The 16674-nt window shown below is 34.2% G+C and overlaps 1 protein-coding gene across 3 annotated transcripts in view; it reads left to right on the top strand.

Moving 5' to 3' along the window:
• Positions 1–1119: 1119 nt before the first annotated feature.
• The window catches only part of CTNNA2 (catenin alpha 2), a gene marked incomplete at its 5' end in the record, with an annotated part of 1045541 nt that continues 1029986 nt past the window's right edge, over positions 1120–16674 (top strand). For all 3 annotated transcript variants that reach the window (XM_081253620.1, XM_081253621.1, XM_081253622.1), the window contains one exon: positions 1120–1221. In XM_081253620.1, the coding sequence (XP_081109746.1) occupies positions 1120–1221 (102 nt within the window). The remainder of the gene's footprint in view (positions 1222–16674) is intronic.

Consider the following 16674-nt stretch of genomic DNA (forward strand, 5'->3'; position numbering starts at 1 on the left):
TGATAGACCTTATTTTTAGTATTAATGCTAATAGAAATAATCTTCTATATTGATTTATGAGTGGAATTGAGTGGGGACATTGACTCAAAAGAAGAGAACAGCTATGAGCAGTTTGATTTATTATGGTATTAAAGCAAGTGATTCAGATTCAGTTTGTACCATCTAAGGTTGCTTGTCCAGTGGGTAAGTTGTCAAAATATATTCAGTAAAGAGCAGTCAATTTCTCAGTGAGAAACACACCCCTGGCAGAATGTCCAATTTACTCTATTGAGTCCATGACCATATTGTGTGCCTGTTATGTGTGAGGTTGCTACCTGCACACCCGTGGTTCTTGGGTAGGAGAGGATTGTGCTAGAATGCAATGAATAACCTTATCAGACACTCACTTTATGGGACAAGAGTGTAAATGCAGTGAGTAATCAGAGAGCATGTAAATAGCAGCAAGCTAATTTTCAGAATCACTGCCACTCATTTTGCAAGATAACTTTCCTGATTAAGAGAATGAAACTCAGCTCTCCCAGGGAGAATAGTCTCCTCAGTGGTCAATTATGATGTGAAAAAAAAAAAAAAACAAAGAAGCCTTTCCTTAGGACCTAGGGTCCCTCATCCACTGGTCGTGATGGGTTTACTGTGCTTCCTGAAAGTCTTTGTTGATCTCCCCAGACTGACTTTGGTGTCCTTTCCTCAGTTCTCCTGTGGCCCTCTCTGTATTCCTTGGTCACAGAACAGGTCACATTGAGGCATAATTGTGGCCGACCTCTACATTGAAACTATCAGCTACTCGAGGGCAAGGTCAAGTCTTTCCCAGCATATAGCAGGTGGATATGTGTACTAAACACTGAGTAAGTGAAATATTTCAGTGTCAATTGGGTACCAAGAGTTTGTCTAATGTATACAGGTGCCCTCAGGGAATATCCATTTTCAGTCTGAACCCAACATCACTACCTCACATAGTTCTGCTTCTGATTTCCCCATCTCTAACTTTATAACGTTGGACCAGACAGATAATTTTCAAGTATGCTCTAAATTTTGGTGACTTATTCGTTTTGAGCCCACAAGGTAACAGATTATTTCTGTGATCATTATTTCTAATGGATAATGTGTGTTTCTGTAGGGAGCATGACTTCGGCAACTTCACCTATCATATTAAAATGGGACCCCAAAAGTTTGGAAATCCGGACTCTAACAGTGGAGAGACTTTTGGAGCCACTTGTTACACAGGTAAGAGATGCTTTGAAATACTTTGTTATGTGTGTATATTTCTGTTGGAATTGTATCATGAGTTTCCAAAGAATTTAGAAATCCTTAAATGTGAATAAATCATGCCATAATGCTAGTTACTGAATATGTATTCCTGCTTGAACTGTGGACAGTTTTTTTTTTTTTTCCTGCCCAATAAGATTTGGAGTGCTTTTTAAAAAACTCTTCATATGATTATTGAAATTAAGTAGATGAGGTAATTAAAGAGGGGGCTTTGGTAAAGGGGACTATCATTTGAAGTAATGGATTCAAAGTCTAAATAAATCATTCCTAGCTTACTTTCAGATGCTAATACAGTTAGGAAGAATGATATTGACTATTTAAGAGCAAAGTATATTTATTGAATTACTTTTTCTTTAGTTTACAAGGGAAAATTCATCATGTCAAAATGATGAAATGTTCCATTTTTATGTTGTCACATTTCCACAAGAGGACTGTTAACAGAAAAAAAAATATCCTTAGGATTTTTAAATTTTAAAAATTAATTTTTGTGTCTAGTGAAGCATATTCTTTGCTATATTGACTAAATTTCATAGAATGTGAAAATTCAAGATTTTAATGGTATATTTGTAGAGAGATACTATGTCAAGTTAAGTAGAGGCCACATACTGGTTTCCTCTAGCTGCTATAGATAATTACTGTAATCTTAGTGGCTTACAGCATCACAAATTAATTATCTTATGGTTCTAGAGGTCAGAGGTCCTAACGTCAGGGTATTGGCAGAGCTGCATTCCTTCTGGAGGCTCTAGCAGAAAATCTATTTCTTTGCCTTTTCCATGTTCTAAAGGCTGCTCTCGTCTTTGGCCCCTTCCTCCATATCGAAAGCCAGCAATGTGCCATCTTCGAATATCTCTCTGACTCTGACCCCTGCTCCTGTCCTCATATCTTATCCTGTCTCCCTCTTATAAGGATCCTTATGATTACATTGGGTCCACTCAGATTCTCTAGAATAATCTTCTCATCTCAAGATCCATGACCAAATCACATCTGAAAAGTCTCTCTTGCTATTTTAGGTAGCATATTCAGTTTCCAGGGATTAAAACATGGACGTGTTCTTTGGGGGGTTATTGTTCAGTTTGCCATAGTCTGCCCTCTGGCCACTGACCCAAATTCACATCCTTCCCAAGCAAAACATATTCACCATATCCCAGATCCTCAAAAGTCTCAACTCTTTATAGTATCATCTCAAGACCAAAATCTCATCTAAAAAAGATCAGCTTAAAAATTCCAAATCTCATCATCTAAATCTTCTAAATTAGGTATGAGTAAGGTTCTAGTTATAATCCATCCTCAAGCAAAATTTATCTCCATCTGTGTACCAGTGAAATTAAAGGACAAATTATATGCTCTCAAAATGCATTGGTGGGACAGGCATAAGTTAACAGGTACAGATATTTTCATTTAAAAAGGGAGAATGTGGAAGAAAAAAATGGGTTACCAGTCTCAAGCAATTTAGAAATCCAACTAGGCAAACTCAGTTATATTTCACAGCCTGGGAATAATCCTCTGTGGCTCAAGGCTCTGCCCTCTGGGCCTGATTCTTCACCCTAAGAATCATTATTCTTTTTTCATGAAAGATGTCACATATTTTCACCTGGATATTTCTTGCCTGTATAATTTTGAGAGTACACAGCCTTTCTGAATTTCATCTTTCTCTGTTTTTTTTTTTTATTCCAGATTGGCAGTGTTTCTACTGATGTAACATTCTTGAGAAACTTGTGGTTCTCTTTTGTAAATCTCTGGGGTTTTCTTTATTAGAAAACAGGCTGCTTCACAGATCTTTCCTGGATAATCTCCATTTTTGGCCTCTGTGGAATGACTGAGGGTGTCCATGAATCCCATGCCTAATCTCTGCAAGAGCTCCCTGCGTGAATGAACATTCTGAGGTTTTAATCCTTCCAAGGCACTAGCCAAAGGTTGTCCAGACACACAATTGACTTTTTCTCCAGAGCCACACTTTCCTGAAAGTGAGACCTCTAATTTTAGCACCTCTTGCAATCTGCATAGGCCGAGAAGTTTCAAAATCATTGGGTCCTGGTTCCTTTTAGCTTAATAATTCTTAACTCAATTTGTTTCTTTCCTCTGACACTTTGCTATAAGCAAGAAGAGGAAACCAGGCCACCCCTTTAGCACTTTGCTTGGAAATCTCCTCAGCTAAATATCCAAGTTCATCACTTATAATTCTGATTTCTGCGTAATTCTAGAGAGTAATTCAGCTAAGCTTTCTGCCACTCTATAACAAATATTCTTTTTCCTCCAACTTCCAATAACAAGTTCCTCATTTCCTTCTGAGCCCTCACCAGCAGGGCTTTTAACTTCCATGTTTTTACTGTCCATTCAAGGTAATCTAGGTTTTTTCTATCATGCTCCTCAAAATTTTTCCAGCCTCTGCCCACTGTCAATTCCAAAACCATTTCCACATTTTCAGGTATTTGTTATAGCAGCACCCTACTTCCCAGAACCAAAACCTTTATGTCTGTATGTTTCCAATTCCTACTGTAACAAATTACCAAAATCTTAGTAGCTAAAAACAATGCCCATTTATTATCATATATTTCTAGGGGTCAGAGGTCCTAAAATCAAGGCGTTGGTAGAGCCGTTCTCCTTAAGGAGGAAGTTCCTTCCCTTTTTTAGTGTCCAGAGTGCACCTGTATCCTTGGTTATGGTATTTTCATCCATCATTAAAGCCAGCAGCATAGCACCTTCGAACCCCTCCCTCTGACTTCAGCTTCTACCATCACATCTCCTCCTGCCTCTCTTTTATAAGAACCCCTGTGGTTATATTGGGGCCACACAGATATTCTAAAATCATCTTTCCGTCTTGAGATCTTTAACCTTTATCACGTCTGCAGAGTCCCTTTTGCCATTTAAGGTAACACATTCACAAGTTCTAAGGATTAGGAAGTAGACACGTTTGTTTGTAATTGTTGAAACATTTCATTAGGTTTATGCCCATTTTCCATTTGGTCACGATTCTTGTTAGTGCTATACAAATTTCTTCAGGAAACACCTAATACTGATAGACTCTTAGATTTGGGAGTATGTTGACTACTGAGATTGTGGTCTGTGGACTAAGGCTGATCCGTGAATTATTTGTTATTGGTCAGCAGTAAGCACAGAAATTGAGATAAGTGCTTTGAAAAAGTTATGGCAGTTTTATAGAGTAATTTTATGTCTGTTGAATCTAATGATAAATTTGGGCTTGTTATTTTATCTTTAAATTTCTTTTGAATTATTTATTTTGTTGTATTTTATAAAAGCTTTGGTTTGTGAACTTTTGCAATAACAAATATATGGCATTTCATCATAGATAGCTTGAAAAAGACTGGTTTAGGAGATATTTTGGAGTCGGTCCGCTCTGAAATATAGTTCTGTCAGCTGAGTTATAAAAGCAGATTGCCTTTTCCTAGCCTTGGAATTTTCACTTCAGATTACATGTCAATATATTTAACCCTTATCATATGGAAGAAATGAAACAATAATTAGAACATAGTGCCTGGTGCGATGATTAAATGTAGTCTCCATTTTTCTTTTTGAGATGATTATATTATTAGGCTAATACTAGCCATACAGCAGCTGGATAAGGATGAAATAAATACCAGAAGTTATGGAGTTCTCAATAAAATTCATTCACTGTCATAAGAAAAATTATATTAGGAATTTATTGTTGATAAGTATTTAAAGTAGTAAACAAAACTTCTCATTTGTATCATAATGTATATGAGGTGGCATATTTATCATTTACAATGCTGAAATGTCAAGATTCCTTTTGGAAAATGTTTACATTATGGAAATCATGCAATTTCAAGTGAGAAAAGATTCATCTTAGGAATTTTTAGACCTTGAAAAAGTTGCCTGAACTTTTATGAATTCAAGAAAGTAAAGATCTTTAATAGGCCATGTTCACTTTATACTTTACGTACTTGGAGCTTCTCTGGCCATCTTCTCTCTCTCCCAGATGAGTTAAGTGAGGCTCTGACAGGCTCAGTGTCTGTGTCACACAGCCAGTATCCACATGCAGATGCTCTTAGCCTGTATTTTTCTTGGAAGATGTTGATATTTTGTAACCCAGGGAACACCTTAACATATTAGCATGTTATTCTTGTTTGTACTGAGCTTCTGTTTATCCTATTAAAATAAAATTTCTTTGTCTGAAAAAAAAATAGTCCATGTTCTGTGATACCTAGATTTATCAGGAAATGGAAAAATTATATTAGGCAACTTTATTAGGAAAGTAAAAAATTGTTAGGAATTTAAAACAGTCTTAGATAACTCTTAAAAGCAAAGGGAAATTACAAACTATATATGAGTTAATGAAGAAGAAGATCTCTTCTTCACAAAATATACATACCCAGTAAAAGCTGTGCTTAGTACAGAATTTTAGCTTTAAATGCCTTTTTTATTAAAAAAATAAAAATAAACTAAGTACTACTCATCTTAAAAAAATTAGAAAAAGAACATCAAAAAAAACCAGGAAATCACAATTTAATAACAATAAAAACTGGAATCACTAAAGTAGAATACAAAAGTTAAAAGGGTTAAATTAATTCAAAATTTGATTCTTCTTTGAAATGGCCAATATAAATTCTTCAGGGTACAAATTATGGAAAATATATAGAGAAAGTATACATAAGATTATGAAAGGGAAAGCAGAAAGAACTCTAGGAACAAGAGAGATTAAAATAAGTATAGTAAAATATTACCTGCAAATCTATACCTATGAAACATGAAAACCTAGAGGAAGAGAATAACTTCCCAGAAAGATTGAAATAACCAAAATTTATCTAAGAAGAAGTGGAGAACTGGAATAAGCCATATAAATATTGGAAAGCTGTTTAAAGATCTATAATCAAAAAGCACTGGAACAGATGGATACCTAGCTGAGTATTATCACAAATTTAAAGAACTGATAATTGCATTGTCATTTAAAGTTCTGTTTCAACCATAGAAAAAGATTAACAGCTCCTCAATAATTCTTGAATCATAACGTTAATATTAAAAATTCAAGACACTTTAGAATAACTTTAAAGGGCTTCCCTGGTGGCGCAGTGGTTAAGAGTCTGCCTGCCAATGCAGAGGACATGGGTTTGTGCCCCGGTCCGGAAAGATCCCACATGCCGCTGGGTGGCTGGGCCCATGAGCCATGGCCGCAGAGCCTGCGCGTCTGGAGCCTGTGCTCCGCAACGGGAGAGGCCACAACAGTGAGAGGCCTGTGTACCGTAGCAATATATAAATAAATAAAATAAAATAAAATAACTTTAAAAAAAGGACAGTGATATTTTGATCTTATTTCTGAATTTAAATGCAAAAAAAAACACAGCCCTACATAAAATATAGAAAGTATCATCCAGCAGTATAGCAAAAGTTCAGCATATGTATAACAAAATAGGACGTTTTAAGGAATATAATGATAGTCTATTATCAGAAAACAAATAAAAGTATTTTAGTGGCTCAATAGATTATAACCTGAGACACTAAAAAGACATTTGAAAGAATTTTGCAGTCATTTCTAATAAAAACTCTAAATAGGAATAAGATCAAGCTTTTAAGACAAAGGAATATACCATGTAAACATAGGAATAGGATAGATAAAATATTCCTTTTATGATATTATTGTACCATTAAAATTAATATAAGAATAAGGTTAGATGGCCAGATATAGAATAAATATACAAAAAATAAATAGTTTTATCTATGCAAAACAGCTAGAAATCAAAACAGGAAAATATTCTCTTTGTAATTAAAGAATACATAAAGCCAATTATTTTCCCTGTATGAAATGCACATTAATCTTGTAGAGTTTTAATGTGCAATTTTGTAATTATTTTCACACCTTTGAAGTAGTGATTATGTATACACAAGCTTTGGAGTCAGGAAGGCTTGATTGTGAATCAAAGCTTGAATAGGTTACATAATCTCTCCTCATATGTAAGTTATAGATACCTCATGGGATTATTAAAGTAGTACATGAGATTGTGCATTGAAGTGATTGGTGAAGTACCTGACGGTATTCTCATAGTACTATCGGTTTGCTCTTAATGCAATGTTCTTTATTACTTGGTAGTACGGGCTTGATAGTAACAGCTTTATTACTTGATAGTAATGGCTTACTTGGTAGTAATTAATTGTTATTAGAAAATGGGTGCCATTTATAAAATAAGTTTTCATTGGATATTTTCTTCAGAAAAAAGAATTTTAATGTAGATTTTGAAGAATTATTTGTGTATTGCCTTTAATCAAAGGTAAATAAAGCAGAAACCTCTAAAATTATTGGAAATTCAGCCTTCACCATTTCAGTAAGCTAATGAAGCTCAGCCCATCACAATAGGACAGATTGAAATTTGCTGGAATTTTGTTCCTTATAAAAGATGAATATGCAACTTAAGAAATAGCCCTAAGCATCTGATAAAAGAATACCATTGATGTTTAATGAGCTGTTCTAAATTGGCCTGATGGTGCAAGAACATCCTGAGAAGTGGAGCTCTCTTTAATCATTTCCAGTATTATTTTCAGTAAGGTCCATCGGGCCCTATTAGGTTAGGCTCTAGTGCCTTCTATAGTTAGATCTTTTAAACTTTTACTCAAAAAGTTAATAATTATCTCAAAAGCTAAATCATTAGAACATCATATACTTAAAATATTGTTTCTAAATTAAGAAATTCAATTTTATACTTTAAAAAATACTTGATTTTCTCCCCGTTTTGATGTTAAATCCTTATACAGGAGTTACCTCTGTGTGACTCACAACAATAGTTAAATTCTTCAGTGCATTTAAAATCAGGGAATCAGATTTAAATTTAAAATCAGAAGCTTTAAAGCTGAAAATGATTGCAGAAGTAAGCTGACACTCAGAAATTAAGTAACTTCTGAGAATTAAGCCAGTGTGTGCCATTTTGTGCTATTTCATACTCTCTCTTACACTGTTTACAAAATATTTTATGTATTAATTTACCTAAAGAATCAAAGTATAAATGAAGTCTCAATGTACCCTTTTTCCATCTGTCCAGAAAATATCATTATTGAAACTACCATAATTCATGTTTTATTCATGAGATTCGAAGATTAATACATTTGGATGGTTTCCATGGTGATACTACAACGTTGCAATAAGTTGATCATTCATCTTTGTCAGAGGATTAGAATTGTATGAAAAGTAAAGGATATACTAAAAGTAAATGATGGGAACTCCAGTAAGCTTGTTTATTTATTTGATCAAATTTAGATATAGTATGGTTAACCTATTTACAAGTATTTTTCTGTTTTTGTTTTTAAGTTATTTTCATACCAATTCCCATTTTAATATTTGGATGCTATTTTTCTTGCTTTGAAAAAATGTTTCAGTTTATCTGTCTTTAGTAGAAGTTTTTTTGGGTGAATGAATGAACTAAAACACCATAACTTTATTTAAAACCTCTGTACCTTTCTTGTTAAAGAAAAAAGTAACATGTATTAAATATAGGATTAGAATACAAGTAATAAGATTATGATTTGGGAATTTACCTTTAAGACATATATTAATATTTAATTGAAAGTCTATATATATATATATATTTCTTACTCTTTTTTTTAACATCTTTATTGAAGTATAATTGCTTTACAATGGTGTGTTAGTTTCTGCTTTATAACAAAGTGAATCAGTTATACATATACATATACCCCCATACCTCCTTGATGTTGTGTCTCCCATATTTTTATTGTTTTACAAACATGGTTTCATCCATATTAACATATCTTAAATTGCACTTATTTTTTACGTTTGGTACATAAACCTAAAGTAATTAATTATGTTGGAAGTACTTCTTTGAATTGAAGTCATATGGTAGAATTCTTGACAGTTATTGTATTTGTCACTTCTTTTTTTTTTGATCTTGATAACATATCAACTTCATTTTTTAAAATAGATCTTTATTGGAGTATAATTGCTTCACAATACTGTCTTAGTTTCTGTTGTACACTAAAGTCAATCAGCCATATGCATACATATGTCCCCTTATCCCCTCCCTCTTCAGCCTCCCTCCCATCCTCCCTATCCCACTCCTCTAGGTCATCGCAAAGCACCGAGCTGATCTCCCTGTGCTATGCTGCTGCTTCCCACTAGCTAATTATTTTACGTTCAGTAGGTGTATATTTGTTGATGCTACTTTCACTTCGCCCCTGAGGTAGATGGACCTAGAGTCTGTCATACAGGGTGAAGTAAGTCAGAGAGAGAAAAACAAATACTGTATGCTGATGCATATATATATATATATATATATATATATATATATATATATATATATATATATATATATGTATTTGTCACTTCTGAAATAAGAATTTAATTAAGTAGTATATAGTATAGAGTTAGATTAATTTCTGTTTTGGGATTATGTTCTAAATTTTGATGTCTGCCACCAGATGAGGCCAGCTGTGTTGGCCAAGTTTTGAAACTTGAGTAATGTGTGGAGTCCTTTTAAACCTGAAACCAAAATCAAAACCAAAAAAATCCTCCCAAATCCTAGAGTGGACTTAAAGTAGTATTATAAACATGAAATTATGTATGCATATATTTTTATTCATAAAGAAATTTACAAAATAAGTACCAAAAACATAAAAACAAAAAAAAATTTGAAATTAACGTTAATTTGATGGGTGATGTTCTGCTGATATTAAAGCATTGCATATGACATAGATGTGGTGGTGACTACTTTAGCTCTATGTCTTGTGTTTGGTAAACACTCACTACCATGTGCACGTTTAGGACCACCTACTACAAATCATAACTATTGAGGGCGCCATGGCATCATTTCACTTTTTTTTTTTTTTACCACAAATATACTCACAGTTAACAGGAAGCATCTACCTCTGTTCCCTTCTCATTAGTCCAGGACAATGAAAGTTAAGTTGTAAGACACTGTAATGGTTGTAAAATATAAGCTAACTATATTAAGAATGACACAACTAACTTATTTTCCATCAAATTATTTACTTTCGAAAATTTCTAGTTTAAACACAGTGATTATTTTATGAATGCTAATAAAAGAAATCCCATTTAGTAGAGGATAAAAGAGAAGTTTTAGGTACTATGAAATGGATGCTCTACATACTACCTCAATTTATTAATTTCTTGTTCCTAAGGAAAAAGGAGGTTTGGGGGGTTTTCCTAAGATAGCCAATCCTGGTTTCCCTTACATGTAATTATTTGGGGCTCACCATAAAGGTGGTCCGAGCTGCTGAACTAAACTTTCTAAATTTTCATTAGAATCTTATCTTTTATTTGAACAGTCCTCACTGCTCTGGTCTTAGTTGGAGCTCTTCTCATTTGTATGGAACAGATCACAGATCATCTAGAGCCTCTACAGAGAAAAGGGAGAAAGGCCCTAATGTTTCTTGAGTAGTTACTAGGTGCCTGATACTATGCTAGGTATTTCCAGAAGTTTTCATTACTCCTTGAGTCAACTTGGTAAAGTCAATGTTATTTTCTCCGATTTACAGATGAAAAAAAGGAGAGACTTAGATCACGTAATAAAAGACGCAGCTCCTAAGGGTACATTAGCTGAAAATACTGAAGTGGAAGTTGCTAGTACATCAACCACCAAGAATGTATAGAGTGAAAACGGAAGAGAGTAAAGAAATAAATTGAAGGTGTGGGGAGGGGACAATTCCCAAGTTAAACAGGCAGAGGAAAGGAAGCAAGCAGAAGATAACCGAGTATAGTTTTACAGTCAGATATTAATTCATTTCCTTGATTACGTCAGCTGATTCTTTCCCAAACCAGCTGTTTGCTGAGATGCAAACCTGACCTAAACAAATTCCTTAACATTCAAATGAGTAAGTTAAACTAAAAACCCAGTTTTCCTCTTAAATGGTCAGTGCATGTGAACACCTAAACTTAGCAGTAACTCTTTTATTTTGTTTGGCAAAACCTCAAGCCTTAATAGTACTTTTTCTCTTGTATTTTTCCATTTCAGTGAATATAGCTACTTTAAATGGGAAAATGGAAATTAAAGCTAAATTTAAAAATTAATATTAGAGAAGAATAATGAGTGTTTATGTTCTTGAAACAGGACAATTAGTGAAACCTTGTGCATACTGTTTCAAAAATATAAGGGAGAAATTACAGGAGGATAACTAACAAAATTGCTTATCACTATTTTGGACAATATAGAAATGTTATCTGAACTGGAGACCAAAAAATCCATTACACCCAACATGAGAATGCCTAGGAAGTGATAGAATTGCATTTACTCAGGAAGCCCTCAACTAGCAAACTAATTAAAACTTGTCAGAGATCTGAGATAAGGGATTGGGGCATGTTAACACACCTGCTTTTCCCTTTCTCATCATCCTGTTGAAAGTAAAAGGTAAGCTTTGTTTACACGCAATTAAGAAGGAAGAAAGCCAAGAAGACTAACGAAAAATCTAACCAGCTATTTTTCTTTCATTCTGACATAACTCTCAGTCCTTCTCGTAACACGGACATGTTGGCTTCAGTGGCTGTGCCTTCTGTCTTTGCTTCATCTTGTTTCCGTACCTCAGCTTTAAATGTTTCTGTTTTTCAGGGTTTAGACTTGGGACTCCTCTTTTCTTTCTTCTTCATTCTCTCCCCAGATGATTCTGCCCATCCTTACGGCCTTAGGTATTATCAATATGCTGACAACACTCAAATTTGTATCTTCAGCTCATATCTTTTCACAGCGCCCCATTCTCACAGCCAAGAATTCTCTCTGGTTTGTTTTTCCTCAGATCTGCCCACCTCTCTTCAACTCTTGCTGCTAAAGTCCCGATTCCAAACCCAAGTCCTTTCTCACCACAACCAATGTAGTCACTTCTGGAATAATCTGTCAATCCCATTTTTGCTCACTTCCTTGACACTCTAACAGCAATCAGAGTGATCATTGAAAGCAGTGTATAATTTGACCATATCGTTCCCCTGCTTAAGACTGTGCCCTTGTTTTCATTGCATTTTAGGATAAAATTAACACTTCTGACCGTGTCTTTACTTGTCTCCTGCTACAAACCAGTAATACAAACTATTACATCTAGTCCTTGTGGACCTTTGCTCATCATGCTCAAGCCACAGAGCCCTTCTTTCAGTTTCTTGGATGAACTGAGTTCTTTCTTGCCTCAGCGCCTTTGCACAAGCTGCTTCCTCTGTATACGATGATGCCAACCTTCTAATGCTGTGACTGGATCCCTTGCACCTTTCAGATCCTGTCTAATCATTTCCCTGATGTCACAGAGGACTTTCCTGACTACCCTTTTTTTCTTTTTTTAAAGTACATACCTCTTGCCCCACCTTCTCTATGCTTTATCTGTTTCTTTCTTTCAGAGCACTTACCACTATCTGTAATTGTCTTATGTGTTTCTTTGTGTGTGCTTTGCCTGACTCTTTCACTAGGTGGAAAACTCCATGAGGACAGGGATGATGTCAGTCTGGTTTACACATATATTCCCATTACCTTTGAATTGGAAAATTTTTGATAAATATTTGTTGATGATTAAATAAGCACTCTTCCTTAAAAAGAAATGCAGTGTGTATATATTCTTTGCCTGCCTCATTCTTGCAAATTAGTTAGTAGTAAAACGTAATTATATGTTGCAGTAGTTGTTTTATGAAATGTTGACAACTATAACAATTGTTTGGGATTTCATGGATGTAAATATTCATGAGCTTTTTAAGAATGTATCAATGTTTTCATACCTAGTGACCAAATTAAGAAATAATGTTTTGTTTTTTTGTAGTGAACTTTGTAATATTTTATCTTTATAGTAACAGGCATAGTACTCGTGTATAACATACATATTGCGTATGTATATTTGTATATGTACATGTAGAGAAAATTAATGTCTTTCACATTGTCAATAAATGAATTTTTATATTTTCTTTAGAAAATAATTTTTCTTGACCTTATGTTCAATTCAACCCACACTCTTAATTATCAGTATTCAAAGGGATTTGTGGGCTTTAAAAATAATGCTGGACACAACAAACTTCATGAAAATTTCTAAAAATGTTACAAATTTCCTATTATTCAAACTGGCATTTGAATATAGGTACCATACACAGCCATTATCAGTCTTATGCCACTAAGTTGACTATCCTAAAAAGTTCTCCCTTGACTGCCTACTGGCCATGGTTGCCAAATTTAATAAATTAAAATTCAGGACACCCAGGTAAATTTGAACTTCAGATAAACAACAAAATCATTGTGTAGTATAAGTATGCCCCATGAAATATTTGAGACATACTTATACCAAAAATATCTGTTGTTTTTTTATTGTTCTGAAACAAGAATTGATTTCATTGCTCGTTTGTAAATTCTAGATAATGTCTCAAGTGATTATGTTAGCAGTGTAGGAAAGAATAAGCAGAGTTTGTCAGTACTGTTTTCTAGAACAATTTTTGACCACTTAAAATTAAGTACAAATTCTTCTGTAAGACCTTTTCTCATTTATCAGTTTGCTCCTTTTCTTATCACTTCTGTCTGAATGTCTACCCTCAATCCAGAAAGAACTACTTTCAATCTCTAGAACTCTGTGGTGTCTCGTTTCACATGTGCTTGGAAATTCTCTTCCTTTAGACTGGCTGGCACCCAGGCATCCTTCAGTTCTTATCCTAGAGGTTGCCTTCTTCAGAGTTTTTGTTACCCATAAAACTGGGCTAGGTCTCCACTGTATTCCTAGAGTATGCTTCACTTCCCCTGTCATGTATCATCCTGCAGTATTATAATTCCTGGTTTTAGTGTGTGTGTGTGTGTGTGTGTGTGTGTGTGTGTATGTGTTTTAGTTTGCATGCATGCTTGCGTGTGTTGTCTTAATTACCCACAAGACCATAAATTTCATTCTCTGTATATCCTTGTCTTGGCCTGGTATGCAATAGTGATTTGGTAAATTTTTGTTGAGTGACTAGAAGAATGATGATTTCTTTGCTGACACAGTAAGTACCCTCCTTACTTAATGAGAATCTTTCTTCCTCTCTTGCTTTTGCTCTCTCACTCTTCACTAAGGCTAAGTAGAACTAAGATACAGTCTTCTGGAGCAACCCGATTGGAATTATGTTAGGTTATACTGTCTTTTAAAAGTACGTTTTTTAAAACTCTAATTCAAAAAGATACATGCACCCTAGTGTTCATAGCAGCACTATTTATAATAGCCAAGACATGGAAGGAACCTAAATGTCCATCGACAGGTGAAGAGATAAATAAGATGTGGTATATATATATGCAATGGGATATTACTCAGACACAAAAAAGAATGAAATAATGACATTTGCAGCAACATGGATGGACCTAGAGATTATCATGCTAAGTGAAGTAAGCCAGACAAAGACAAATATCATATGATATCACTTATATGTGAAATCTAAAAAATTGATGCAAATGAACTTACTTACAAAACAGAAATAGGCTCAAAAGACATAGAAAACAAACGTATGGTTACCAAAGGGGATAGCAGGGGTGGGGAGAGATAAATTAGGAGTTTGGGATTAACATATACACACTACTATATATAAAATAGGTAAACAGCAAGGACCTGATGTATAGCACAGGGAACTATACTGAATATCTGGTAATAATGTATAATGGAAAAGAATCCGAAAAAGAATATATATATATATATATATATATTATATATATATTATATATATATATAATATATATATATATATAAATATATATATATATAAGAATATGTATATGTATAACTGAATCACTTTGCTGTACACTTGAGACTAATACAACATTGAAAATTAACTATACTTTAATAAAAAATAATTTTAAAAAGTATATTTTAAAAGAATAATGAGCTTAGGAGAATGTCATTTCTACTGGTCAGTCTTCTTACTGGTGATTTTGTGCTTTATTATCCTATGAGTATTGATAATTGTTGCCATATTATTATCTGGGCTTTGAAAAATAAAGGGAAAGTAGAAAATATGCTTGATTTTTTAAGATCTCCTGCAGCATGGTAGTTAAGTTTAAAAATGAAAAAAAAATGTAGAAAGTAATTGAATATGATGTTAATCCAAAACATAGCTATTGTACATGTACTATGGAAACCTGTGGTAATGGCTGAGATGGTAATTCCGTCCTAAACTGCAGTTTTCAACGCCTAATTGAACATGAACTCTCAATTTACACTGTTGATAGAAACTTTCCAAGCTTGTTTTCATCCCCAAGGGGAATTTTATAAAGAGATGAGACAAAACTCCCATAAGCTGACTTATTCAAGCATGGTAAAAATGATTTTCACCAATATTCAAAATTTTGGAATATTTTGGTGGCTCGTACAGTTTTAAATGGTTTCCAAACTTTATCCTTTACAATGAGCGTGTTTCCTCAGAAAGGACAGGCACAGGTATTAAGCACGTAGTTTAATAAGGTATTCCAAAATTTAAAATAGCTAAACATCATAGAAAATTGACACTTTAATTGTGCAAAATATTTTCTTGTTCAGTGTGGCTAACATCAGACCACTTTGGTCAATAAATACTGAAAGGAAGTCAAATTTAGTTTATTCTCTTTCCTAAACTACTCTATACAAATAGATAGTGAGTTTGTTAATAGCAGATGACTGATTTTGACTTCATGGACTGTTTTTACTATAGTAATTTGTATTTTTGTCTTCATTCTATTTTTTATCAGTTTTTCCCTATTCTCTTGGATACCCATAAACCATTAGCATGGTTTATGACTTACTTCACTCTGTATGACAGACTTTAGTACTTCGTGTGTGCTTCCTGCAATTGTCATCACTATTAAGATTGTCATAGATGATTAACCACACACATATGGATGATACTCAATAACTGCTGATATAGGAGAATTTCAGATGTTGCTTTAAAATTCTTAAATTATTTTTATTTATTATTTTTTTGCTTTATAACAAATTTAATCAGTTATACATATACATATGTTCCCATATCCCCTCCCTTTTGCGTCTCCCTCCCACCCTCCCTGTCCCACCCCTCCAGGCAGTCACAAAGCACCGAGTTGATCTCCCTGTGCTATGCGGCTGCTTCCCACTAGCTATCTACCTTACGTTTGGTAGTGTATATATGTCCATGCCGCTCTTTCACTTTGTCACAGCTTACCCTTCTCCCTCCCCATGTCCTCAAGTCCATTCTCTAGTAGGTCTGTGTCTTTATTCCTGTCTTACCCCTATGTTCTTCATGACATTTTTTTTTTCATAAATTCCATATATATGTGTCAGCATACAGTATTTGTCTTTCTCTTTCTGACTTACTTCACTCTGTATGACAGACTCTAGGTCCATCCACCTCATTACAAATAGCTCAATTTCGTTTCTTTTTATGGCTCAGTAATATTCCATTGTATATATGTGCCACATCTTCTTTACCCATTCATCCGATGATGGACACTTAGGTTGTTTCCATCTCCGGGCTATTGTAAATAGGGCTGCTATGAACAT

The sequence above is a fragment of the Mesoplodon bidens genome (assembly GCF_964165515.1).
Source record: "Mesoplodon bidens genome assembly, chromosome: 14".
Lineage (NCBI taxonomy): Eukaryota > Metazoa > Chordata > Mammalia > Artiodactyla > Ziphiidae > Mesoplodon > Mesoplodon bidens.